Below are 27,788 nucleotides of genomic sequence, written 5' to 3' on the forward strand. Positions count from 1 at the left end.
TGCATGTGGCGTAGCTGCACCCAGTTTGTCTTCGTCCAGCAGCGCCTCTTTCTCCTGCGAGTTGCTGGTCCCTGTCGTCTTGTACCTGCAGGGGAGGGGAGACGGGGTCAGGCTGCGGCACCCCTCCCCCGAGCATGGGGGCTGCAGAGCAGTGCAGGTGCCTGGGTCACATCACCTCCCCGCCCGCCTGAGGAGGAGTGCGGGGCGCCTCCTGCTGGCAGCCAGCCCCTACTTGTAGGTGTCGTTCTCGAGGCTGAGCAGGTCATAGGCCATGGCCTGGTAGGTGAGCTCATGCAGCAGTGGGGACACCAGGTCGAAGCTCCGGTCCACGATCAGCAGCTGACAGCGGGCTGTGTCAGGGCCCTGGAGCAAAGGAGAGAGAGACCCGTCACACCCTGCTCTGGCGGAGGGGTCCTGGCCTGGCTCACATGGCACAATCCAGTGGGCCCTGGTGGCCTGAAACTTCACCACCAGCCCTCTCTGCGGCCCAGCCCCCAAGCCAAGAGACATCCCCCAAGCTAGCTCGGATGTGCCCCTGGGAAGTCCATGGCAGGGCTGGCACAAAGCCCAGGCGTCCCTGCGCCCATCCTCACCTCCCTGTAGGGCCTGGGGGGTGGCTGAGTGCTGCACAGAACAGGACCATCCTGCCCCATGCCAGCACCTCCCTCCTGCTTACCTCCGCCCGGGTCTGAAGCACCTGGGTCCTGCTCCGTGAGCAGCTCAGCCAATCAAGCTCCTGGAACAGAGGTGTGCTGCAGGCGGCAGCATATCCCGCAGCTCCGTACGGTGGGCACCAGTGTCTCCGAGACGCCGGAGACACGCAGCGGAGAGGGACTGCAGGGGCGAGACTTGTCCCAGGCTGGGCGGCCGCCGGACAGGGGCAAGGAGCCGGTCAGGGCCCCTAGAACCGATAAACTTCCCACCACGCCTGGAGGAGGCTGGGGGGCAGGCCCTGCCCAAGGCAGTGGGACAGGAGACCCAAAGCAGGCAAGAGGGAATAGGGGAGGATGGCACCTGCCCTGGGCTGGGGGTGCTGTCTAAAACTCAGCCAGTCCCTTTCCTCCATCCTGGGCCCTGGTGTGCTGAGGGACTGCTGTGGGGCGGGAGACATGGTGAGATGGATCCAGGGCACCAGGCTCTTAGGCATCCCCTCCCCCATAGAGGGCAGGGTCCTGGCCACACACTCCCAGGCACAGAGGCTCCTATACCCTGGGTGGAGGGCGTGTCAGGACTCTGCTCCCCACAGCCCAGCCAGGCTCAGCCTTACCTGACAGGAGCCTGGGAACTGGTGGCAAGGAGCAAGTCCGACACAAAGGGCCACAACTTCTTGTCCAGTTTGTCCTCAATGATGTCTTGGGGGGTGGAGGATAGGTCAGCAGGGGCCAAGCAGCAGGAACCTCGGACCTGGTGGCCAAGCCAGGCCCCATTACGGGGAGAACTGGGACGGCTCCTCACTGAATGATTGACAGTCCCTGGGGGAGCAGCCTGGGGCCCCCTTTCCAAGGTGGGGCTCGGGGAGTCATCCTCTCATGATGGCTGAGTGCCTGAGCAGTGCCAGGGGCTGCAGGCTGGAGCCAGCTCTGCTGCAGCAAGTAGCTCCGGTGGTTAACAAGCATGCTGTCAATTCCTTCCGTGTAGATGGTTTGAGCAGCCAGGTGTGTGCCAAGCTCCCCTCTGGAGGCAGGCCTGTGCTGCCAGCTGTGAGTTAGAGAGCATCTGTGCCATGACAGGCAGCTATCCCAGAGGGGCCCCCCCGGCCGAGACTGGTATCATTATCCCCATTTTACAGATGGGGAAACCGAGGCACAAATAGGTGAGGTGACTTGCTAATATTTCCTTTTGACACTGCCTGTCTTCTCTCCGTCCAGGCAGTTCTTGCTCAAGGGCAATAAAGGTATATTTCACTAACTGGGAGAAGTGCCCACTCCCTAGAATGGGTGCATTGCAATTCTGTGATCAAATAGTTCCCTTATATTGCCATGTGACCAGCAACTGGCTGACCTGTGAAGAGCTGGAGGTGAGAATTGCTGGTCTGTCCATACCTTGAGCAGGAATTGTAACGTTAAATTCTATGTGTCTGGCACTCTTTGTGATGATGGCATTTAATGGTAGGTCCTTTTCAATGGAACAGTGTGTCACGGAAAACATCTAAACCCCAAACATTTATAATGTCACCACATCATGGAAATTCTGTCTGTACATAGTGTACATGAGTAGCCCTCCCTCCCGTCTGCTCTCTTGAGCCTTAGCCACAAGTCAGCCCTGACCCAGCTCCTGCTGCCCCCATCCCGCCCTCAGCAGAGGGGAGCTGCAAACCCACCCTGTCCTGGATTTTCACAGGGGAAACCCAGTGGCTCCTGTCCCGGAGGAGAAGCAAAGTGATGTAAAATGACCCCCTTGTGGGATGAGAAGGGAACCGGTTGTTAAGATTTTGGCAGCTCATCAGTGTGTAGACAGGCCCTGAGTGACAGACCCGGAGTCTGAAAACAGGTTGCGCTGCAGCTTGGCCGGACTCTAGGCTGACCAGAACGGCCTCTTCCTCCCAGAGACTTCCCCATATTAGCAATAAGTTACTCCTGAAGTGTTGCCGCTCTTTTTTTTTCCTTTTTCTTTTTTTGCGGATTGGGGCAGCAGAAAAGCTGGAGCCGGCCCTGGCCATGTTGTAATCATAAGACCATCCCTCAGTCATTTTAGCCTCCTGATTACAGACAAGAGAACTGGAGCAGACTCAACCAGTTCATTTCATAGAAGGGCAGCAGTGCGGCTCCAGTGTGTCCTGCCTTTTCTGCTGTGCAGCCAGACATGTGGGGTGGATGGCGTGAAGGAACATGAGCTGCTGGGCCTCATCCTGCACCTACCAGGAGAGGGATTAGGGGAGAGAGAGCCTGTTAGCCCGGGACCTCCCTGCCCCATCCACATCAGCTGCAGGGCTCAGGCCTCCCTGGAGGATAGCGGGAACCTGCCCATTGTCCAAATCATCCACGACTTCTACACAAGCAGAGTCAGGATCTGGGACAGTGCCTGAGAGGGGAGGAGACAAACACCCCCATCTTGGGGGGTCCCAGAGCATGCAGGAGAAAGGTCCCCATTAGGGGTGGTGGTTCATCATGGCAAGACCCTCTGCAGGGGGTCGGGTGCTGGGAAGGGGAAGACAGTCTCGGTCCCAGCCCAGTTAGGGAAGGTTTGTACCTTTTCTCTGCCCTGGTGCTACTTTTGGATGATGTTGAGAGCAGCCTCCTCTGTAGCCACGTCCACCCATTTCTCCTCCTCCTCCTCCTTGTCCTCTGAGTCCCCGTTGGTCCCTGAACCAGGGAGAGAAGGGGACAGAGTGACTCCTGCTGCCACTCAGGGGAAGGACAGGGGCATGGTGGGGAGAGCAGGGTTAATGTCCCCCCTTGCCCCCAGGGACACAGGGCAGATTGGGCCCCACACTTCCCCGTCTCAGGGATGTGTCTTCAGCCCCCAACTTCTTCAGGAGCTCCTAGGAGAGAGCCCCGTCCCCTCACTGTCCTGGATTCCCTGGGAGGTGCCCGCCCCCCTGGACCATCAGAGCTCCAAGTGGCAGCAACTCCCACTGCCCTGACTCCCAGGTCCCCTTGCTGCTGGGAGAGCTGTGTGCCTGCTGCTGGTGTCAGTGGGGTTCGCATGGCTCAGGCCCCCCCAAAGCTGTGGTAGAGCATCTGGGCCCAGGGCGTTACAGAGTTACAGCGCGTCTGCGTCATGGCAGCCAGCGCTCCCAGAGGGGGCACAAATAGGCGAGATGACTTGCCCAAGGTCACCCAGCTGGAAATAGAATCCTCGTCTCCCAGCCCAGTCCAGGGCTCTATCCACTAGGCCACACTGCCTCGGTGGATGGGAAAGACGCTTATGGATCCACAGGGTCGGTGCCAGGACCCCAGCTGGGGTAGTCTCTGGGAGGAAGCCCTTTGCTGTGCCAGACCCCAACAGGTCTCTCTCTTCCTGAAGGACAGGCCACACGGCCTCCCCACCTCCTGAGACTGAACCGCTGGGCTTCACCGTGGGAGCCCTGCCCAGCGAGTCCAGCTGAGACAGACCCCGGTACAGACCCATCCACTCTGCAGGGCCCGACGCTCCTCGGTCCGGGTGACAGGGCCACTCCCCCAGCATTGGCAGAACAGTCGGGTTTCTTAGCACCTGGACCCCAGCCCCGGCAGCCCAGCCCACTGAAGGTTAAAGCAAGAGGCTGTTCTGGTCAGCCCAGAGCCCGGCCAAGCTGCAGCGAAACCTGTTTTCAGGCTCCGGGTCTCTCACTCAGGGCCTGTCTACACACTGATGAGCTGCCAAAATTTTAACAACCGGTTCCCTCCTCATCTCACAAGGAGGTCGTGGCCTGCCTTCTCCCACTGGGACTCCTGCCCAATCCATCCCCCGCATTCCTTGACACCCTCCACCAGGACCCCTGCCCCACCCACCCTGCTTCTCTGTCCCCTGACTGCCCCCCCTTCCTGACTGTTCCCCCAGGACCCTTGCCCTCATTCAAACCCGTTCCCTGCCCTCTGACTGCCCTGACCCATATCCACCCCCGATCATCCCCCCGAAACTCCCCTGCCCTCTATCCAACCTCCCTCCACTCCCTGCCCCCTTACCTCGCTGCCTGGAGGTGGCTGGCGGCGATACAGCCATGCCGTTCGACCGGGTCAGGTCGAGCTCGCAGGGTGACAAAGGCGGTGTGGAAGTGAGCTGGGGCAGGGAGTGGTTCCCTTGTGTGCCCCCCCCCGGGGTTACCTGCTGCGGCGCGGGTGACCCCCCTGCCCCAGCTCACCTACGCTGCATCTCTGCCTCCCTGGGCCTGAGCACCAAGTCGTTGCTTGCTTCTCAGCCCTCCCAGGCTTCCCGCGTGAACAGCTGATTCACGAGAAGTGGGGCTATCGGGGGGGAGAAGTGGGGCAGAGCGGAGGTGAGCTGGGGCTGGGGTGGGGAGCTGGAGCACTCACGGGGTCAGCACCTAAGGCGCCACTTTTGGATAATGTGATGACAGGGAGCGGCTGCTCCCCTGCTCTCCCCCAGCTACGCTCCTGGGTCACTTAAACTTACCAGTTATTAAATTTAGAAGCCCTTTTAGAACCGGTTCCCGCAAACCGGCGCCAGCTCACCACTGTGTCTACATGTAAACCACTGCAGCTGCATCGTTTGTGACGCCGCCTTTCTCATGCCCCCGAGTGACGCAGTTACACTGACCCAATTGCCTTGTGTAGACCAGGCCTCGGTCTGACTTTAGTCAGTTCTCAGGCGAGAGCTCCCAGGTTCCCTCACTCTATCCTCCTGCTCAAACCTTCCCAGTTCTGTGTTTCTCGAGCTGGTTCCTGCAGTAAGTGACTGGGGAGCAGTAAAACGAAGGGGTGATTAACCCCTGGGAGTGTGTGCCCAGTGAGAAGGACTTTGCAGTAACAGGGTCCCCCGAGGGATTGCAGCGAGCGGTCCCAGGGGCGAAGGAGTCTGCAGCTCGACCCTGGCAGAGAGGTGGTGACCTCAAGAAGGGCTGGTGCACTAGGGGTCCCCCTGGAAACCGTGGGGAGCGGCAAGCACCCCAGCCTGTGAGTGGCCAGCAGGAAGATGTATGCCAAGCGGCGCAAGTGCGACCTGCTGGAGCTGTGCAAGCAGAGGGGGTTGCGCCTGGGGAGATGCACCAATGACCAGCTGATTGCCCAGCTGGAGCAGGGAGACCGCATGAATGAACGGAGCCCTGTCTCTGAGGGAAGCAGCCGGGCAGATGCAGCACAGGCACCAGTGTTTGTCCCCGCTGGGAGTGGTCAGCTGGCAGACGAGGGCTTCCCGAGACCCCCCCCTCCTAGGCGTAGGGGAAGGGCGGGGAGGAGCCCAGTGTATACCGAGGGCACCGTGACACCCCCGGCCAGCAGGGGAGCCTCCCGGCGAAGCTCACCCCCCAGCAGGGGATCCTCCCGGCAACGCTAGGCATCCGTGGAGCGGAAGCGGCTGGAATATGAAAGGGAGCTGAAATGGGGGGAGCTCGAGTTAAAGAGGCAAGAGCTGGAGGAGAAGGCGAAACAGCATAAACATGAGGAGAACCAGCGCCAGCGTGAGTGGGAGGAGAAGGAGAACCAGCGTAAACATGAGGAGAACCAGCGTAAACATGAGCGGGAGGAGAAGGAGAAACAGCGTAAACATGAGCTGGACCTGGCCCAGCTGAGGAGCAGTGAGGCCCCGGCTGCGGTGAGTGAGGGGGGACCCAAGCCTACAAAGAGCTTTGATAAGCACTTGCTGCCCCTCTGGAAAGAGTGCATTGTTTCCCTGGAAGTGGATGGGAGGAAGGTAACTGGGTACTGGGACACAGCCGCAGAGGTGACGCTGGCCCGGCCCGAGGTGGTGGCCTCAGATCGGATGGTGCCCGACACCTACCTGACCTTGATGGGTGTGGGCAGGACCCCATTCAAGGTACCCGTGGCAAGGGTACACCTGAAATGGGGGGCCAAGGAGGGCCCCAAGGATGTGGGGGTACACCAATATTTGCCCACTGATGTGTTAATGGGAGGGGACCTCGAGGGCTGGCCTAGTAACACCCAGAGTGCCCTGGTCGTGACTCGTAGTCAGAGTCGGCAAAGGGCACTGCTCCCTGACAACGGGGAAGGTACTCGACCCGAGGTGCAGGACCCTAACCCAGGGAGCGGGGAACGCCCAGGGGCACGGTTCAGAGAGGCTGCGGCCTCAGACCCAGCCAGCAAGAGAGAGCCGGTCCCCATCCCTGTCCCAGCTGCTGAGTTCCAGGCCGAGTTGCAGAAAGATCCCTCCTTGCGGAAGCACAGGGACCGGGCAGACCTTAGTGCGGTACAGATCATGAGGAGAGGTTTCAAGGAGAGGTTCCTGTGGGAGAAGGGGTTCCTGTACCGAGAATGGGCTCCCCCAGGGGAAGTAGAGTCATGGGGGATTAGGAGGCAGCTGGTGGTTCCCCAGAAGTTTCGTCACAAGTTGCTGTACCTGGCCCATGACATCCCTCTCGCAGGGCACCAGGGAATCCGGCGCACCAGGCAGAGGCTGCTACAGAACTTTTACTGGCCTGGTGTCTTTACCCATGTCTGACAGTACTGCCAATCCTGTGACCCCTGCCAGAGGGTGGGGAAGGCCCGGGACAAGGGGAAAGCAGCTTTGAGGCCTTTACCCATCATAGAAGAACCTTTCCAGAAGGTGGTCATGGACATAGTGGGACCCCTCAGCAAGATGACCCGGTCAGGGAAGAAATACATCCTGGTGGTGGTGGATTTTGCCACTCGCTACCCCGAGGCAGTGGCCTTGTCCTCTATCGAAGCAGACAAAGTGGCAGATGCGCTGCTGACAATTTTCAGCCGGGTGGGGTTCCCCAAGGAGGTCTTAACGGACCAGGGGTCCAACTTCATGTTGGCCCTGCTCCGGTCCTTATGGCAGAAATGTGGGGTCCAGCACAACTGGGCCTCAGCGTATCACCCCCAGTCCAACGGGCTGGTGGAAAGGTTCAACGGGACTCTGAAGATGATGCTAAAAACATTTATGAACCAGCACCCGCAAGATTGGGACAAGTACTTACCTCACCTGCTGTTTGCATACAGGGAGGTACCCCAGGAATCTACCGGGTTTTCACCTTTCGAACTGTTGTATGGAAGGCGGGTGAGGGGGCCCCTAGACCTGATGAGGGACGAATGGGAGGGGAAGGCCGCTCCCGAGGGAGAGTCAGTGGTGGAGTATGTCCTGACCTTCCGGGAAAGACTGGCCGAGCTCATGGGCCTGGACAGGGAGAATCTGGCCCGAGCCCAGAGGAGGCAGAAGGTCTGGTATGACCACACGGCACGGGCCCGTGCCTTCGCCACTGGGGATCAGGTGATGGTTCTCATCCCCGTGAGGAGAAACAAACTCCAGGCCGCCTGGGAAGGGCGCTTCAAGGTTATTAAGCAACTGAATGAGGTAAACTATGTGGTGGAGCTGTCAAACCGGGCACATCACCGTCGGGTGTACCATGTGAACATGATGAAACCATACTATGACAGGGGGAATGTGGTGTTGGCCGTGTGTGGATATTGGGAGGAGCAGGGAGATGACCCCTTAGTAGATCTATTCCCTGGGACAAAGGCTGGTTCCCTCCTGGAGGCGATTCCCCTCTCTGATCAACTGACCCCGGGCCAGCATGCTGAGATCAGGGGGATGCTGCATCTATACCGACAGCTGTTTTCCAACCAGCCTGGACGCACTAATTTGACTGTCCACCGGGTGGAGACCGGGTCACATCCCCCTATAAGATGCTCCCCTTTTCGGGTCACTGGTAAAACTGCCCAGGATCTTGAAAGAGAGGTCAGGGACATACTGGCTTTGGGGGTGATCCAGCCGTCTTCCAGCCCTTGGGCCTCGCCAGTGGTGCTAGTCCCCAAGAAGGATGGGTCAATCCGGTTCTGTGTGGACTATCGAAAGCTCAATGCCATCACCGTATCTGATGCCTTCCCCATGCCCAGGCCTGACAAGCTCCTGGACAAGCTGGGAGATGCTCGGTACCTCACCACTATGGATCTTACCAAAGGCTACTGGCAAGTGCCGCTGCACGCAGATGCCAGGCTGAAATCGGCCTTTATCACCCCTCTGGGGCTCTATGAGTTTCTGACCCTGCCCTTCGGCCTCAAGGGAGCGCCGGCCACCTTCCAGCGTCTGGTGGATCAGCTACTGCGGGGGATGGAGAGTTTTGCCGTGGCGTATATTGACGACATCTGTGTCTTCAGCCAGACCTGGGAGGACCACATGTCCCAGGTTAAACAAGTCCTGGACAGACTCCGAAAGGCTGGGTTAACAGTCAAGGCTGAGAAGTGCAAAGTGGGGATGGCTGAAGTATCTTACCTGGGCCATCGGGTGGGGAGCGGCTGCCTGAAGCTGGAACCAGCCAAGGTGGAGGTAATCAGAGACTGGCCTGCCCCCCAAACCAAAAAGCAGGTCCAGGCCTTTATTGGGATGGCGGGGTACTATCGAAGGTTCGTGCCCCACTTTAGTGCCATAGCCGCCCCCATCACTGAACTGTGCAAAAAGGGGAAGCCAGACAAGGTGATCTGGACTGAGCAGTGCCAGGAGGCTTTCCAGGCGCTGAAGGAGGCTCTGGTTAGTGGCCCAGTTCTGGCAAACCCAGATTTTGACAAACCCTTTATGGTGTTCACCGATGCCTCAGACACGGGACTGGGGGCGGTGTTAATGCAGGAGGATGAAAAGGGGGAGAGACACCCCATTGTGTACCTGAGTAAGAAGCTGCTACCCCAGGAACAAAGCTACGCGGCCATCGAGAAGGAATGCCTGGCCATGGTGTGGGCCCTTAAGAAGCTAGAGCCATATCTCTTTGGGCGACACTTCACCGTGTACACCGACCACTTTCCCCTGACTTGGCTGCACCAGATAAAAGGAGCCAACGCCAAGCTCCTGAGGTGGAGCCTCCTCCTGCAGGACTATGACATGGACATGGTTCATGTGAAGGGAAGTGCCAACCTGACAGCGGATGCGTTGTCCCGGAGAGGGGGCCCTGAACTTCCCCAGGTCACTGGGCAGAGTGACCCCGCTCAGTTCAGTCTCGAAGGGGGGAGAGATGTGATGCAGTAGGGACTGTCTGTGTGTGGGGAATGGGAGAGCAGGGGAGGACTTTAGGGGATGGACGATGCCAGGGCCTGTAACCTGAGCTAGGTAAGGGAGGGGAAAGGTCAACACCTTGGCCCGGGAAGGGGACAAAGGAAGGGAGTGGCAGGAGGGAAGCAGTTTGAGTTGGGGTTTGGGGCTGGATGGGCAGAATTCAGGGTATCCTAGCTAGGATCAAAGCACCCTGAAAGCCCAGAAGGACTCGGTGGAGGGGTCCTGGGGCCCTGCTCCGATTCCCTGCTGGGAGCATCCAGCCAGGAGCCGTTGGAGTCGGCACGGTCGTTCTAGCCCCCAGGCTGACCTGGGTTTAATTCCCTTTCTTGACAGCCCTTCCACCCCAGCCCCCTGCCTGAGAAGCCATGCAACATATAGGGGAAACTGAGGCACACATCAGCTTCATAAAAGATATTACAAACATTCCCAATTGGTCACAGGTGCACAGTCTCCCAGCAGCTTGGCAAAGGCTGGAAGCAAGAGCAGAAGCAACAGGACGGAGAGATCTGGGCAGGCCCTGGATTTTACATCTTCTCCTAGGGGGACAGGAACCATTGGACATCCCATGTGAGAATCCAGGGCAGGGTGGATTTGCAGCTCCCCTCTACTGGGAATGGGACGGGGATGGCAGGAGCTGTGGCTAAGGCTTAGGAGATCTGGGTTCTAGTTCCTGCTCTGACAGACTCCCTGCATGCCTGAGTTTCCCATCTGTAACACAGGCCACCCTGCCTCCCCTGGGAGGCTGAATTCATTAGTGAGGTTCCGATACCATGGGGATGGGTGTAGGAGCATACACAGACAGGAGCGTCCAGGGGTGGAAGAGGCTCTGTGTGCGAAGCTTAGTTCTGTGACCGAACTGCCCTGTTTAGAAGCAGAGAGATTGTGCTGGGCACACACTTCCCCAGCCGGTGCCTCGGTTTCCCCATCTGTATAGAGGGGATAAGGACACTGGCCTTTGTAGATCACTTTGAGATCTGCCCACGGCCAGTGTTAGAGAAGGGCTGGGGCCCATAGTCCCCACACAGGCAATGCTATTGTTCTGTCAACTCCTCAGGATCTCCAAGGGGGTCTAGACCCCACCCCTCCCCCCACCAGCATCTCCGAGCAGGTTTAAAATCACTCCTCCTTCCTTCTACTTCTCACATGCTCCCCCATTTCACCCCTACTCTGAACTTTAGGGTATAGATGTGGGGACCTGCATGAACACTTCTACGCTTAATTACCAGTTTAGATCTGGTTTTGCTGCCACCATCCAGATGTCTGAGTCATCTGGAAAACTCTTTCTTTCCCCCCGCAAAACCTTCCCTCCCTGGGTAGCCTTGAGAGACTCCTCCACCAATTCCCTGCTGAGTCCAGATCCAATTCCTTTGGATCTAAAAAACAGGAGAAAAAATCAATCAGGTTCTTAAAAAGAAGGCTTTTAATTAAAGAAAAGAAAGGTAAAAGAAAAAGACCTCTGGGAGACCACATACAGCTGACCTCACAGACAACTGATTTAAATCACAGGATGTTCCCCTGGGCAAAAACCTTAGTACACACAATATCACCCAAATTTGATTATTCCTCTAATTGCACAAAGACAAGTTACAAAATAAAATAAACATAAACCTATTTATTCTTTTCTAAAACTTACTACTCTGATAAGAAGCTGGTTCCTTGATCTTTTACACTCCAACTGAAACTGACTAAACAAAAGAAACTTCCCTCCTTCCTTTTGAAACAGTTTGTTCCCCCATTGGTTCCTCTGCTCAGGTGTCAGCTAGGCTAGGTGAACTTCTTAACCCTTTACAGGTAAAAGAGGCATTAACCCTTAACTATCTGTTTATGACACATGGTGAGGACGTGACCGGCAGAGCTCGCTCAGCTCTCCTATGTTGGGTTTGTATACCTTGAATGCCTTGAGTTTGGCCAGCACAGCGTGTGCCAGGTGGAAGTCATCTTCATGGTCCTGCAGCAAAGACAAACCCTGTGGGTCAGAAACAGCTCCACCCCAGGGGCACACGCACTTCCTGTAGATGACCAGGTTACCCCCCCCCCCAGCACACTCACTTCCTATAGGGGATAGCTGGGTACCCCTTCCCCCGGGCACACTCACTTCCTGAAGCAGATGGCTGGGTACCCCTTGTCACAGTGTGGGGGAGACAAGGCCCTGCACCCCCGACTTCCTGCGACTCACCATGACTCTCAGCCAGCCAGTAAAACAGAAGGTTTACTTAGATGACAGGAACACAGTCCAAGACAGGTCTTGCCAATACAGACAACAGGATCCCCTTTAGTTAGGTCCATCTTGGGGGCGCCAGGGAGGCCAGAGCCCCGGCTAGGCTCCCCTCCACTTTCCAGCCAGCTCCAAATTGAAACTCCCTCCAGCCATCTCACCCAGCCTCCCCCGGCTCCTCCCCCAGCCTTTGTTCAGTTTCCCAGGCAAAGGTGTCACCTGGTTCCAACCCCCCTTCTGTTTCTCATAGACTTTAAGGTCAGAAGGGACCATTATGATTATCTAGTCTGACCTCCTGCACAATGCAAGCCACAGAATCTCACCCATCCACTTCTATGACAAACCCCTAACCTATGTCTGAGTTACTGAAGTCCTCAAATTGTGGTTTGAAGACCTCAAGCTGCAGAGAATCCTCCAGCAAGTGACCCGCGCCCCATGCTGCAGAGGAAGGCAAAAAACCTCCAGGGCCTCTTCCAATCTGCCCTGGAGGAAAATTCCTTCCCGAATCCAAATATGGCCATCAGTTAAACCCTGAGCATGTGAGCAAGACTCAGCCAGCACCCAGGAAAGAATTCTCTGTAGTAACTCAGATCTCATCCCATCTAACATCCCATCACAGACCACTGGGCATACTTATCTGCTAATAATCAAAGATTAGTTGCCAAATTAATTGCCAAAATTAGGCTAGTCCATCATATCATCCCCTCCATAAACTTATCAAGCCTACTCTTAAAGCCAGATATGTCTTTTGCCTCCACTACTCCCCCTGGAAGGCTGTTCCAGAACTTCACGCCTCTAATGGTTAGAAACCTTCGTCTAATTTCAAGTCTAAGCTTCCTAGTGTCCAGTTTATACCCATTTGTTCTTGTGTCCACATTGGTATTAAGCTTAAATAATTCCACTCCCTCCCTAATATTAATCCCTCTGATATATTTATGTTCAGGTATCTGGCCTCAAGGAAAGTCTCCCATCCCCAATGCAGACAGTCCCAGCAAAACTCCCCTGCAACCTTCCCAGGTCAATACTCCCCTCTCCCTGCTGGGTCACAGGCACCCATGCAGTATTCAAAGAAAACAATAAGAACATTCCCACTTCGTCACAGCCCGTCCCCCGGCACACTCACTTCCTGTAGTGGATGGACGGGTATCCCTCCCCCCGGGCACACCACTTCCGGTAGCGGATGGCTGGATACTCCTCCAGGGTTTCACACCATGTGGCAATCTGCTCTGCCATCATCTCCAGCTGCTTGCTCTTTTCCAAGGAGCTGTAGGGGCTGAACCATTTGTGGAAGGTCTGTGGCCCGTCCAGGAATTACACCTGGGGGGCAAGGAGAGCAGAGATCAGACCCTGGAGCCAACTGCTGGCAGCAAGACCAGCTGTGCTCCATACCATGCCCCCATGATGCGCTGTTGGACCAGGCCAGCCTGGTGGAGCCATAGCGAGCCCCTAGTGAGGGAGAGCCCTTTGCCAGAGCCACTCCTGTTGAGGTACAGAGACCGCGGCCCAGAGATTCATGCACCAGCCTGGGATGAAGACTCCCCGGCTTCAGGTCCTTGCTGAACTGCAGACTCCAGGGTGCCCTCAGGGGTGTACTCTGCCCTGGAGAAGTCAATGTTGGGGGAGGGAGCTTGGCCACGTTTCTAGTCTGGTGAAAGCCCCAGTGTAGCCATGGGCAAATCCAGCATCAATGCACGCCTGCTGCTGTTGCTTATTTCACTGGCCAAACAGAATGAGCCATTGGGGCAAAAGTACTTGGACACTAATAAAATGATATCGGCCTTTAGCGGACTGAACTCCTGAGGACAAGCAGCAGGAGGCGCCACAAGGGTGAGTCTGCGTGTTTCCCGGAGGGATGTGGGACACTCACCACGCCTGCCCAGCCACGTCCTCAGCATACATGGGGGGGTCAGTGACACCCCTCCATCACAGCCCCATAATGCTCCAGGAAGAGTGTGAAAGGCCTGCCCCACACAGCTCCAATGCTGCTTCCCAGGCTGGTGCACAGTGGGGGCAGCCAGCTTCTCCACCCTGGCCTTGAATCACCCCCCCACAGACATGCTGGCCTAGGACTCGCTCAGCTCCACTCCCCTCACCCCCAATGGCCAGCTCCCACCTCAGCAGCCCACTCTGTGCCATGGAGCGGAAGCTCAGGATCCCCCCGATGATGGTCATTCTTTTCACCACATCGTCAGCAGCTGGGGGAGAGACGGGGTCGGGGGTGAATCGCGAGGACACACAGGAGAGAGGGCTGCAAAACAAATGGGCTACAATGTATCCCTGGGCCTATGCCTGGGAACTAGCACCCATCACCCCAACCCTGAGCCCCCCTCCTGAGCCCCCAGCTCTGCCAGTGCCCGTCACCCCAACCCTCAGCCCCGCTCCTGAGCCCCCAGCTCTGCCAGTGCCCCTCACCACAACCCTCAGCCCCCCTCCCGAGCCCCCAGCTCTGCCAGTGCCCCTCACCCCAACCCTCAGCTCCCCTCCCGAGCCCCCAGCTCTGCCAGTGCCCCTCACCTCAACCAGATCCGCATCTAATATTTCTGACCCCCACAAGCGAAAACAAATAGCGCCGCCTCGCCCCGCCCCCGAGCATCACCCAAGTCCCCGCCCCCCCCAGTGCCGCACAGCCGAACCAAAAAAACCCCAAACCAAACCCCGAGGGCTGCCTGGTCCCGAGGTACTGCCCCAAGCACGTGCTTGATGGGCTGGTGTCTGGAGCCGGCCCTGGATAGCACAATGGCCCCAGTGCTGGCCTGCTGCAGCAGCGCCTCCAGGTACCTGCATGGAGCCAAAAAGCCTCCACTTACACCGGACAGCCAGGCCCAGCACTGTTCTCCCAGCCTGCTCAGAGTCTGCTCTGCCAGAGCCCGAACGCCCTTGTACCGGTGTGTGAGCACGGGATGGGATTGAGGGGCACTAGCAGAGCTGTGTGGGGAGCTCAGAGCTGGGCTAGCAGGGGCTGCGGGTCGGGAATGAGGGGCACTGGCAGAGCCAGGCAGAGCCCAGGGCTGGGATAGCAGAGGGCTGCAGCTCAGGACTGAGGGGCACTGGCAGAGCTAAGGAGAAGCCCAGAGCTGGGCTAGCAGGGGCTGCAGGTCGGGAGTGAGGGACACTGACAGAGCTGCGGGGAGCTCAGGGCTGGGCTAGCAGGGGCTGTGGGTCAGGACTGTGGGGCACTGGCAGAGCTGTGAGGGAGCCCAGGGCTGGGACAGCAGAGGGCTGTGGGTCAGGATTGAGGGGAACTGGCAGAGCTGGGGAGAGCCTACAGCTAGGATAGCAGAGGGCTGCGGGCCGGGATTCAGGGGCCCGGGCAGAGCTGTGGGAAGCCCAGGGTTGGGCTAGCAGGGGCTGCAGGTTGGGATTGAGGGGCACTGACAGAACTGGGGGGATGGGAGCCCAGGGCTGAGATAGCAGAGGGCTGTGGGTCAGGCTTGAGGGGCACTGGCAGAGCTGTGTGGGGAGCCCAGGACTGAGATAGCAGAGGGCTGTGGGTCAGGATTGAGGGGCGCTGGCTAAGGCAAGCTCTCACATGGGCAGCCTGCCCCCTTGTTGGCTTTAGAAGTAGGTTTTTGTTCCTTCTTCTCCCCAGCCCTATTTGCCCAGAAAGTACAAGATCAAGGGGCCTGACTGCTTCTCCCATTGCTGTCCCCATGCTGGGCAGGGCCACCTGTCGCTCTCTGAGCGCCGGCTTTCCAGCCCCATGAAATCCCCCCAGGTGCACAGAACCACAGAAATATGGGGCTGGAAGGGACCACAAGAGGCCAGGCACAGAGGCAGGACATCTGGACCATCCCTGACAGGGATTTGTCCAACCAGTTCCCACAAACCTCCAGTGATGGGGATTCCACAACCCCCTCGGAGCCTGCTCCAGAGCCCAGCGACCCCAGGAAGCTTTTCCTACTATCTAACCGAGATCTCCCTGGCTGCAAACAGCAGATTCCTTCGTGTCCCAACAATGCACATGGAGAACAACTGGGCCTTGGCCTTCTTCGGAACAGCCCTGACCGTAGCTGAAGACTGGTGTCAAATCCTGCCGTGGCCTTCTCTGTTCTACACTTGACATGCCCAAGACTTTCAACCTTTCCTCATAGGTCAGATTTTCCCACTTCCCCCATCCCTCCAGGCATCTCCCAGGCTCTCCTGCCCCATGGCTAAGGGATACCCAGGGCTCTCTCCTGTCCGGTGGCCCAGGCCAGGCTGCCACCATCCCAGGCACCCACCAGTTGGTGTAGATGGTGGTGAGGGTCTGCTCCCTGCTTGAGTCCAGGGGTTGTGTCTGCTGAAGCAGGACATTGCGGATGATGCAGCTGTAGTCCACGCACGTGAACTGCCTCAGCAACTGGATGAAGGCGAGGTAGGAGCGCAAGCCAGCCAGCACCTCAGAGGGCCGCGCAATCTCCTGCGTAGCCTGGTTGTAGCTGGCCATCCACACGAAAGATCTGTAAGGGGATGGGGGGCTCAGAGGGGGCCCCACACAGACCTCCGAGTGGATCTGCTGAGCCCACAACCTTCCCACTGAAAGCACCCAGCCCCACTCCCATGTTCCCTGCAAATGGGCATTTCCCAGCACAACTCAGCTCAGAAGTTGGCTGGGGCTTGTGGATGTAACAGCACCAATAGCCAACTCAGTCTCCCAGCCCGAGGGCCATGGACAGGGACACTCCACGTTCACCTCCCCGCCCAAGGGCCATGGACAGGGACACACTGTGCCCCCCTCCCCACCCGCCCACCTGAGGGCCATGGACAGGGACACGCTGTGCCCCCCTCCCCACCCGCCCACCTGAGAGCCATGGACACGCTGTGCCCCCTCCCCACCCGCCCACCTGAGAGCCATGGACAGGGACACGCTGTGCCCCCCTCCCCGCCCTCCCGCCTGAGGGCCATGGACAGGGACACGCTGTGCCCCTCTCCTCACCCGCCCGAGGGCCATGGACAGGGACACGCCGCATCCCCCTCCCCACCCGCCCACCTGAGGGCCATGGACAGGGACACGCTGTGCCCCCCTCCCCACCTGCTCGAGGGCCATGGGCAGAGACTCACCACTCTGCCATTCCCACCCGCCCAAGGGTTGTGGGCAGGAACGCAACGTGTCCTCCTCCCAGCCCATGGGCCATAGTCAGGGACCTGCCACGCTCCCATCCCCGCCTGCCCGAGGTCCACGGGCCATGTGCAGGGACCCGCCGCACCCAGCCAGCCACGGGGCCTACGGACCTGTTGAGCCGTGTTTCCAGGTGGCTTCTGAGATATTCGGCCGGTGTGACCATGCGCTCGAACACGGTGAAGCTGGGGACGTGGTTGATGCTCAGGGAGAGCTCACTCAGCACCTGGTGCAGCTTGTCCATGCTGGGGGCAGAGACGCCGGCACGGTCACCGCTCGCCGCAAATGGCTCTGGAGCCCGGGCCCCTCCCCCACACCTGTCAGCCCAACGTACACTAGCTCCCAGACCCCAAATGTGATGGGATCATTCAAATGAATGGGAAAGTGGGCAGCACAGATGCCTGGGTTCACCCCACCTCTGCTCCGAGGGGCGATGGGCAGCCCGGACGCCTGGGTTCACCACCCCCTCCACTCTGAGGGGCAACAGGCAGGCCGAAGGCTTGGGTTTACCACCCCCTCCGCTCCAAGGAGTAACAGGCAGCTCAGATGCCTGGGTTCACTCGACCTCTGCTCCGAGGGCTGACAGGCAACCCAGATGCCTGCGTTCACACCACCTCCGCTCCAAGGGGCAGTGGGCAGCCCGGATGCCTGGGTTCACCCTACCTCCGCTCCAAGGGGCAATGGACAGCCCGGATGCCTGGGTTCTCCCTACCTCCACTCCAAGGGGCAGTGGGCAGCCCGGATGCCTGGTTTCACCACCACCTCCACCCCGAGGGGCAACAGGCAGCCCAGATGCCTGGGTTCACCCCACCTCCGCTCTGAGGAGCAACGGGGCAGCTCTGAGGATGGGAGTGCTTATGAAGGGCCAGGTGCCAGTATCGCTTCCCAGATCTGAGCCATCGGCCATTCTGGGGACCCAGAAGCTGTTCCCCCACTGCCCGGTTACCTCAGCCATCTGAAACACAGGAGGAGGAGTCCTCTGAATGGGGAGAACCCCCACCCCCAAGGGATGGCAGAGCAGCTCTAATGCCCCTTGGGAGACCCCCATGCGGTGGGCTTACTTGCTCACCATGATCCGGTCCTCCCTCTGGCTCTCAGCCCCTGTCTTGTCCCGCTCCGGCTCCCCCTTGTTGCGGGGCTGCTTCTGGGCCTTCTTGTTCTGGGCCTTGCTGATGGTGGAGGTGCAGTGTTTGGGCAGTAGCTTCCCAGGAGATAGAGACAGGGGCTCTGAGCGAGGGAGGGGCTGGGAGCTTGGAGGGCCAGGATTTGGCAGCCCCCCAGACGCACATAGGGTCCCCTCCCCGCACACCCCAATCCTGGTGCAGGACACATCTCACCTGCCTGGCATCTGGCTTCTCTTGCCACAGAGCCACTGGCCACACTGATGCCCACCCCCACCGCCGCCAGGGCTCAGCAAGCAGCAGTCACTGGCCATTTGTTCCCTGGCAAGGCTACATGACTCCAACCACGGCCATCTCCATAGCCCCCAACACCAAACAGCCCCGAAGGGCTTTGCCAGCCTAGAGAGCAGCCTGTGGAGGGCCGGCCACAGCCCTCAGTCAGCGCGCCCAGATGGTGAGCAATCCTAGTACATGCAACTGCTGCTGTGCACTCAGCTGGCACCTCAACAAGGTACCCCACCCAGGACCATGCCACACCCTGTGCCCCTCACCTGCCCACCAAACCCCCGGCTGGAAGCAAACCAACCCAGTGCCATGCCACGCCCAATAACCCCCTTGCTCACTGATGTGCCCCCAGTCTGGCAGCTCCCCCGGTACCACCCAGCCCCATGCCCATGCCCATGTCCCTCACCTGCTCACAGAGGGGTCCCCAGGCTGGCAGATCCCCCAACACCCTCCAGCACCATGCCACACCCCTCACCTGCTCACTGAGTTTGCGCTGCTCGGCACATGCTCCATGATGCAGTTGGCAGCCTGCTTGGCGATCTCTTCCAGGAAGCTGTTGCATAGACCCAGGCTGCAGCTTTTCAGGTGGGGATACTGCGGAGAGAGGCCAGGGACGGCTCACGGCTCTGCTCCCCCACCTGGCACCTTCCAGCCACAGATCCCAAATGCCAGCCACTGAGCTTCTTACCCCATGGGGGAGGCAACCCTGCCCCCCCATACATTGTCCTGTGTGCCCCGTCTCCTCCTCACCCACACATCTCCATGCATGCCTGCCCACCCCTCCCCCCCGAGTTCTCCCCACATGGATCACCATGCATGCCCCCCGGCCCTCCCACAGGGGGGTTCTTCCCCTTTATATTGCCACCCGTGTCCCCATGTCCCCCCTAAATCCCCATGCATGTCCCCCATACCTCCCTGATGCATCACCATGCATGCTCCCCAGGCTCTCTCCAGGCAGTGCCCCTCCTCATGCATTACCCCCCAGCTACGCACCTCCTCTGGACACATGGGGTGGGTGCCGTGGGCAAAGTGGCTGCAGACGAGCGGGAAGACGATGGTGAAGCGCAGCATGGCCGGCTCCTCCATGGTCAGAGCAAACAGCTTCTCGAAGGTGCGGACATAGAAACTGTTGCGGTAGAAGGACACATCAGCACAGCTGGAGCAGGAAGAGTCTGTGTGTGCGCACACAGCTCTCCATGTAGGTGTGTGCATGTGATTCCATGTTTGTGTGTATGTGTGTGATTCTGTATTCATGTGATTCTGTGTTTGTCTGCATGTGCAAGTCCATGTGCATGTGATCCCATGTTGTCTGTGCATGCATGTGCTTTTCCATGTAGGTATTTGCATGTGATTCTGTATTTGTGCGTATGTGTGTGATTCCAGGTGTGTATGATTCCGTGTTTGTGTGTATGAGCGTGATTCCATGTGTATGTGCTTCCATGTTTGTATGTTTGTGATTCTGTGTTTGTGTGCGCGTGCATGTGATTCCATGTGAGCAGCACCACCCCAGCCCCTTCACATTGCTCAGAGGCCTGGATTCCATTGGCTGCTGTGCCCTCTGCAGCTGCATCTCAGTCCCTCATACCCTGGATCAGAGCCAGGTTCTGGGGGGCGTGGGTCTGAATGGGCCAAGCACAGGGACAGAAGCCAGGCCTTAGCAACACTGTTGGGCTAGCTGCACCAACTCTTCCTGCCCGCCATCTGACTGTCCAGTGCTCCCAGAGTGACCCCTGCCCAGAAAAGTCAGTGAACAGGCCTCACACCACGGCTCCGAGGCCAGTAGATCCTCTCCCGCACCAAATGGTGCGATGGGGAAACTGAGGCACTGATGGGGTTGAGGCATGCCAGTCATACATTTTAACATTTTTAGAAGGTCTCTTTCTATAAGTCTATAATATATAACTAAACTATTGTTGTATGTCAAGTAAATAAGGTTTTTTAAATGATTAAAAAGCTTCATTTAAAATTAAATTAAAATGCAGAGCTCCCCAGACTGGTGGCCAGGGCAGCCTGAATGCCACTGAAAATCAGCTCGCGGGCCGTCTTCAGCGACCAGCCGCTGGAGCACGTCAGATGTTTGTCTGCTAGACTGCGGAACCTAAATGCACCCTTTTCGATTTCCCCGTTGGCAGGTACTAGGGACTGTGATCCAGTCGCCCTTTGACCTGCTCTTTGTGAAGATAATCCACGGAGAACCTGCAGTGTTTCACCAGAGTATTTTCCAATGCTACAGGGAGCTGCTTTAGCTCTCCTGGCAGCAGTCTGGCCTGCAGTGCTGGGGCTGCCGACTCCCCAACCTCCAGGGCAGGATCCACAGCGTCTCCCCTTCCCCGCAGGGGTCATTTCCCATCTCCCCTCGCTTTCTCTTGGCCCACAACCTGTCAGGCCACACCAGCCAGAGCAGGTGCCACTTGGGCCTTGCAGCAGCCGCACCCCCTTTGCATACCTGTGCTGGGGTATGGGCCACGCGCTTCTGGCTGAATTGGGCACAGGATTGTCACCAGGGCCACAAATTAATGCCATGTCACTTGGTTCAATTTCCTACCCCCAAACCAACGCCCCCATGCTGCGGGGCCCTGAGCAGAAACCCCGACCTTCTCCTCTGCTCAGGGGTCCCATGGGTCCAGTGCACCCCACTCAGCATGGGACCCACACAGCCTCCCATATCTTACAGTGAATAGTGTCTGTCTCCCCCCCCACAACAGCCAGACCCCCTCTAGTGCCTGTCCCCTTCAAGAACCAGGCCCCCCACAAGTGTCTACTCCCCACAGAGCCAGACCCACCATAGGCCTGTCCCCCTCAAGAGTCAGACACCCCGCTACACTGCCTCCCCTCCCCAGAGCCAGACCTGCCCAGCACTTCCCCCTATCCACGCTGGACCCAGAATGGGCCTACCCCCCCAACACACACACGGAGCCAGCCCCCACCAATTCCCCCCCCATCCCAGACCCAGGTCCTCCCAGTGCCTACCCCGCACAGAGTCAGACCCACCATGGGCCTGTCCCCCTCATGAGCCAGACACCTGCCCACATTGCCTCCCCTCCCCAGAGCCAGACCTGACCAGTGCCTCCCCCTCTCCGCGCCAGACCCCACAATGGGCTTAGCCCCACACATGGAGCCAGCCACCACTAATTCCCCCACACACAGAACCAGACCCTCCCAGTGCCTGACCCCGCCCACAGAGCCAGACCCCCCCCCCAGTGCCGGTCCCTCCCCAAAGCAGAGCCAGGCACCCTCAGGGTCCTCCAGTCCCAATAGCCAGACCCACCCAGGGACTGGCCTGCCCCTGACAGACCCACCACAGCCTGTCACACCCAGAACCAGACCCACTCAGGGTCTGGCCCACCCAGAAGATCCAGACCACCCCAGAGCCTGGCCCCACCCCCCACTCCCTGACAACCAGACTTCATCTTGGACCACCACCCCTTGCCCAGGACACCCCAGGTCCCATCCCCCCAGTCCCACCCCGCCTCCTGCAAGCCTGGCCCTGCCCTGACCTGTCAGCGTAGTCCTCAGGGGTCTTGGTCTTGGTGACATGCTCAGCGTGACACACCAGCCAGTTCACCTCGTCGCGGCACAAGGAGAGCACCACGAAGACGCAGAGAGCCTGGCAGGGCGGAGATCGGTGGGGTCAGCTCCAGGCAGGGCTCACAGGCACCACCACAAACCAGACAGCAAACAGGGGAGGGGCCATCAGAGCCAAATAACCTCCCCTCACGGGCAGCCAGGGGCATGGGGTCATTCAGGGCTAGCTGGGATGGGGGGAATCACTTCACAGGGGCAACGGAGAGGAAACAAACCTCATGGCATGGCCCTGCGACACAGGCAGGCCCACACGTGCCCTGGCGGGTAGATTACGTCTGTGTCTGACCATTTCCTCCCTATGGCACTGCAGAGGGACGAGGGGGGCTCTGCCGAGAGCTAAGAACTGATTGTCCTGGTATTGCCAGACCTTGGTACAGGAAATTATGTCTGAGCTGTGGACACGTGGGCTATTAGGCTCAGAACCCAAGGGGGAGAAACCTGTCACAGGACCGGTGACAAGGGACAGCCTGGGGCTGAGCCCATTGCCTCACTGCCCAAGGAAGATGCACCCTTGAGCCTACCCAAGACAGAGGAAGCCCAGGGGACATCTCGGCCGAGGGCCTGAGGCTCAGACACTGACTGGGACTGAACGAGAGACGAGAGGGAGCACGCTGTGTGCTGCATCCCCCTCACAGGGGGAGATTGGCCAGCATCTGCAACTGCTGGAACCGGAGGAGCGTTGCACGGTCTGACCATCGGGTGAGACCCCTTGTCCCCCCAGACCTGGGACTGCAGGGCAGAGACCGGAGCACTCCCTGTCAGTGTGACCGGCAGGATGTGGGGCAGAGGGGCACTGGACATAAAAACACATGGCACCACAGGGACCATACATGTTCACACGCATGCACACGCATGCACACAGACACGCTCACTCCCCTTCCCAGTTCCAGCCCGCCCTGACCCCTCACCTTAGGGCCCAGCAGCCCCGGCTGGTGGCTCAGCAGAACCTCCAGCTCCCGCACTGCGTTGCATAAGAAAGCCCGCCGGTTCCGGTGCAACTGGCCACTGTGCAACGGGGGCCGGTGATTGCACTGGACACTGCACTGCCCACCCCCACCCCAGTTCCATGCCCACCCCACAGCCCAGCCCAGCACCAGGGTGTCCAAGGCTGCTCACTCCATCATGGATGCAGCTACAGGGCCATGCAGGGTGGTTGGGTGGGACAGCCGCATCAGGGGAGTAATGAGGGGCAAATATCTCTCATCCCTGAAACCAGTGTGGGGCTGGGACAGCAAGGGCCATGGGTCGGGCTTGAGGAGCACTGTCAGATCTGGGAGGGAGCCCAGGGCTGGGATAGCAGGGGCTGTGGGGCAGGACTGGGGGCATTGTCAGAGCTGGGGGGGGAACCCAGGGCTGGGATAGCAGGGGCCGTGGGAGGAGACTGGGGACACTGTCAGAGCTGGAAGGAAGCCCAGGGCTGGGATAGCAGGGGCTGCAGAGCGGGACTAGAGGCACTGGTTTGGGCGATGGTGGAGGTGCCCAGGGTGGGGATAGCAGGGACTAAGGGTGGAGGGACTGGGGACATGGGGAGGGCAGTGGGGCAGGACTGGAGCAGCACGAGGTGCTGTGTGTTAGCAGAGGTGTGTTGGACACCTGCCCTGCCCACACTGCAATGGGCACTGACTAGTGCCAAGGGGACTTCCTCACCACAGGCACTAACCCCCGTCCCCATGGATGACCCAGGACCCAGGTGTGGATGGTGCTCAAGGCCCAGGCACCCTTTACCTGTGTGTCACAGCATGCTCCTTGCACTCCTTGACATCAGTCACCCACTTCCCGTACCTGCACAGGGGGCGAGAGTGAGTGCTGATCACCAGGGCAGCCCCCAGCCAGCTCTGAGCCCCGGCAAAGCCTTAGCACAACCCTCAGTGCAGCCCCCTGAAGCAGAGCCCCTGGCACAGCCCCCAGCACAGCTCAGCCCCCTCCCGTCCCCAACCCACCAGACTCCAGCATAGACTTTGCTGCATGTGACAAAGTGGGTATTTTCTGTAATATTTCTGATGCCTGTACGTGCCTCAGTTTCCCCAGACTGTGCATTGCTACCTGTGAAGGGGACAAGGGTTAAGTTTGCACTCGGGGCTGGCTAAGAGATGAGGCAGGGAGGGAGGGTTGCCTGGCTAGCTGACCCTGAAGGTCACTAAAAGTCTGGCTGAGGCTGACCCATCTCAATGGAAAGCCCAGTCACCAGGACAGTGACACCTTGTGCCCAGAGCCAAGTGGGAGGAGCAGGCTCCCCTGGAGAGCAGGCCTGGGCGGGGGGAGGTGGGTGACTGAGTGTTGGCTACTGGAAGGAACCCCCCAGCCCCTGGGAGCTGAGGAAGGGAGGAAGTCAGAGAGGGAGACACGAGGTCTGAGAAAGGAGCTCCCTGGGGCCTCGGCCTGGCCAGGTCAGCCTGTGCTTTCCCCTTTGGGTCGCTCTGCTGAGGACTCCAGTACTGGGCTCCAGGGGACACAGCTGGGCTGGGGGAGATGGGGAAGGGGCGGCTCTGACGAGGGGACCCAGCGGCACCAGGAGCCTGGCTCAGGGAGCTGCTGAGCAGAGCTCCCAGGGTGGGGCAGGAGGGCTGGAGCCCCAAGCGTCAGTCTCAGGAGGCTGGGAGGCCCCATGGCTTCCCTGGAGGAAGTGAGACCACCTTGGGGTCTGGCACATTAAAGGGGTCCCTCCAAGGGCCTGTCCCAAAGCTGGGGTGTGGGACCGATCCTGGGAGCCGGGACACAGTACTAGTCACTTTGGGCGCTCCCTGCCCTTCCCCTGGGTCTGGTGGGGATCCCCCTCCAACCTTCACCAGCCACCCACCCACACCAGCTGCCCACTGCCTCCCTGCCACTGCCCTGCCCTAAGCAGTTACGCTCTGTCTCCCTGCCAGACGCCCCCCATCCCCACCACCTGCCTTCCACCCCCAACCTGCCTTGCCCCAGCAGCCACTCTCCATGCCCATGCCAGTTCCCATGCATGCCAGCACTCCCCACCTGCTGCCCCCCCCCAGTGCCCTGTTACCCTTTCAGATGGCCGAAGAACTCCTCGGTGACCCTGTGGATCTGCAGGGTGTCGTCGCGGACGAGGCTGATGTAGAGCGAGCCCTGCAGGCCCAGCTTCCACAGCTCCAGGCACTGCAGGTTCGAACTCAGGCAGCCATGGCACAGGAGGAAGCCAACTGCAGGGAGGGGCAGAGGAGAGGGGTCGGGGCACAGCAGGGAGGTGAGGAACACAGGGGGTGGGGCAGCAGGGGGCAAGGGGCACATGGGCATGGCAGGGATGCAGAACGTGGCAGGTCAGGAGAGGAGGTGGCAGGAGCGAGGGGCACCACGGGCGAGGTGGCAGGAGTGAGGGGCAGAGGGGCTGGGGCGGCAGGAGCGAGGGGCCCTGGGGTGGGGCATGGCAGGCATACAGTAGGTATCAGGGCGCAGGGAGCAGTCAGCAGGGGTGAGGGGCACAGGGGCTGGGGTAGCAGGGGTCAGGAGGCACAGGGGATGGGGTCGTAGGTGCATGGCAGGGCACTGGGAGGAAGCAGGATGAGGGCACTGGGTGTGGGGGGCAGGGGGCGAGGGACCCTGGGGTGCGGCATGTCAGGGATACAGTAGGTGGCAGGGCACGGGTTTCAGGGGTGAAGGGCACAAGGGTACAGGAGGGGAAGGGGCATAGTGAGGGAGATGTCAGGGGCACAGAGGACCCGCCAACCCCAACTCCCCATCCTGTCCCCTCCCATCACCAGGGGGTGAGCAAGCACTGCCAGGTATCCAGAGGTCAGCAGACGCGGGTGCTGCTGGGGCAAAAGGGGCAGCGATCCCCAACACCAAGGCCCCAGATTGGGGCTGCTAGTGTGAGGTAATGGCCATGGCTGGGCAGGGCTCCGGGGCCGGGCTCCTGGCTGGGCTGGGCATTCTCTGGTCTCTGGTGCTTGTAACTTTCAGAGAGGTGGGACCTGCCTGATCCCCCAGGACCAAGCAGGTGATGTGATGAGTGTTAACCCTTCCCTGCCAACTGGCTGCCCACCACACTGGGGGCCTCGTACTGTCAAGGGTGTGTATGGGGACGGGTGGATGCCAGGGGATGGGTGGATGCCAGGTGGGGCATGGGCCCCCCCCAAGGGCCCTTCCCACCAGGTGCAGAGTGACTTACTCAGTATCCAGCGCTCGATAACCTCCAGCTACAGGTGCTCATAGGCCATTTGTGGAGAGAGGGGCCGTTCCTCAGCGTTGCTCTCCATGGCCCTTCCCAGCCACTCGCCAGTAGGAACGGACACGGGCAGAGCCGCTGTCCTGGCTCTTGACCCTCACTGCCCCCTTAGCCCTGTGAGTTGACCCAGCCCCCCAGTGCCCATGGCCAAGCACTTGGGATCACTGGGTCCTACGTGAATGGCTGCACCAAGAGGCACCCTGGCATGGCAACTGCCCTCGCTCCCCACAGAGAGGGATCGGCCATGCATGCTGGGAGTCCGTACACTGGTCCCTACACTGCTGGACAAGGGGTGGGGGTCTGTCCCAGCCCCCTGGGATCCCCTCAGCTGGGCGAGCCAGCTGCGGGCAGAGCCATCATACAATGTCTTGCGGGCAACACCCCTTGAGCTCTGCACCCCCAGGACCCAGAAGGCCAGATTCACAACATCCGATCTGGCCGGGCTCAGCATGGTGGCCGAGTTGCTGATCAGGCTCAGGAGCTGGTCGCTGCGCCACTGCTCGGCCGACTGGTTCCTTCGGACAAAGAGGAAATGGAGAGACAGAAGTGCACTGCTCACGGCCTGGAGGAGGCAGGGGGCAGTTAGCAGGGGCAGCAGCAGCAATACAACAGCTACAGCTACAACTACACAACCTCCTAGAAGGAATGCTGGGGGCCAGAAATGGGCCCGTAACCATGTCCTGCTCTCAGGTGAGGATAGCACCATAAGGGACCTGGGGCCAGGCATAAAGCGTTATGTGGAGCTAGGTTTGGGGCTGGATGTCGGGCCAGACCTGCTGGGGCAGGTTCAGATCTCAGCTGCCCCTGGCTGCGAATCTGGAGCGAGCCAGGAGCTGTCCATACCACACTTCCGGTCTCACACACATGGCCCCACAAGCAGCGTCCAGCCCCTCACGTGCACTGTCAGCATAAGCATATATGCACACCAGGCCAGGCTGGCACAACTGCATGCCAGCTGTGCCTTACTGAATTCCAGGTGGGCACAAGCCTGTCCAGATCTAAAGACCCCTCCCCAAATCTTACAGGAGGAGCCACTGAACCCAGGGTTCAACCGAGTGCAGGGGACAACTCAGGAAGAACAGAGTCAGGAGTGGGGGTCTGTGACATTCTATAGCAGGGGTTCTCAAACTGGGGATCAGAGCCCCTCAGGGGGGTGTGAGGTTATTACATGCGGGGTCGCGAGCTGTCAGCCTCCGCCCCAAACTCCACTTTGCTTCCAGCATTTAGAATGGTGTTAAATATATAAAAAGTGTTTTTAATTTATAAGGGGGGGGTGTCGCACTCAGACGCTTGCTATGTGAAAGGGATCACCAGTACAAAAGTTTGAGAACCGCTGTTCTGTACCTTGGGGAAGCATCCTGTAACCCCCATATTCTTCATTTTCATATAATCGTACAAAGCATGCCTTGTAAGGTAGCAGGGGAAAGGTTATGATCTGCTGAAAGTCATTTCTCTATCCATATATGTGTATCATTAATGCATATGAAGTTATGAGAAGTTTATTGAATGGTGGTCACTAAAACATGCTGTAAGTTGGGGAATCAACCAGACATTAGCTTCCCAGAAGCAACAGCAAGGAAAGTAACCAACATCAGGGCAGGGTTTCAAATAACCCATCAACAACCATTGTCCAGCAAGGGAGCTACAATTCAATGATTCACCTGCACAAGGCCGCACCAGGGGAATTGCTCAACCTTGCCTGGAGAC

General features: G+C 59.1%; 1 protein-coding gene and 1 pseudogene across 8 annotated transcripts; both read right to left on the reverse strand.

Moving 5' to 3' along the window:
- LOC115640168 lies at window positions 1-13,377 on the reverse strand. Of its 8 annotated transcripts, none has more exons than XR_003997825.1 (7): window positions 12,939-13,377; window positions 11,489-11,548; window positions 10,824-10,973; window positions 3,190-3,302; window positions 677-2,854; window positions 176-363; window positions 1-85 (listed from the first exon to the last, which is right to left on the reverse strand). XR_003997825.1 is itself a non-coding variant. In XM_030542998.1 (7 exons), the coding sequence occupies exons 1-5, from the start codon at window positions 13,049-13,051 to the stop codon at window positions 1,520-1,522; spliced, it is 615 nt and encodes a 204-aa protein (XP_030398858.1). In that variant the 5' UTR covers window positions 13,052-13,371; the 3' UTR covers window positions 1-85; window positions 176-363; window positions 1,268-1,519. The 8 variants fall into 8 exon arrangements, 3 of the variants coding, with proteins under 3 accessions (XP_030398858.1, XP_030398857.1, XP_030398859.1); XR_003997827.1 differs by having other exon boundaries at window positions 677-859; window positions 1,268-3,302; XM_030542998.1 differs by having other exon boundaries at window positions 1,268-1,698; window positions 12,939-13,371.
- A 218-nt stretch (window positions 13,378-13,595) lies between these two features.
- On the reverse strand, window positions 13,596-27,237 carry LOC115640167 (annotated as a pseudogene).
- Window positions 27,238-27,788: the final 551 nt, after the last annotated feature.

This window comes from Gopherus evgoodei, unplaced genomic scaffold (assembly GCF_007399415.2).
Source record: "Gopherus evgoodei ecotype Sinaloan lineage unplaced genomic scaffold, rGopEvg1_v1.p scaffold_224_arrow_ctg1, whole genome shotgun sequence".
Classification (NCBI taxonomy): domain Eukaryota; kingdom Metazoa; phylum Chordata; order Testudines; family Testudinidae; genus Gopherus; species Gopherus evgoodei.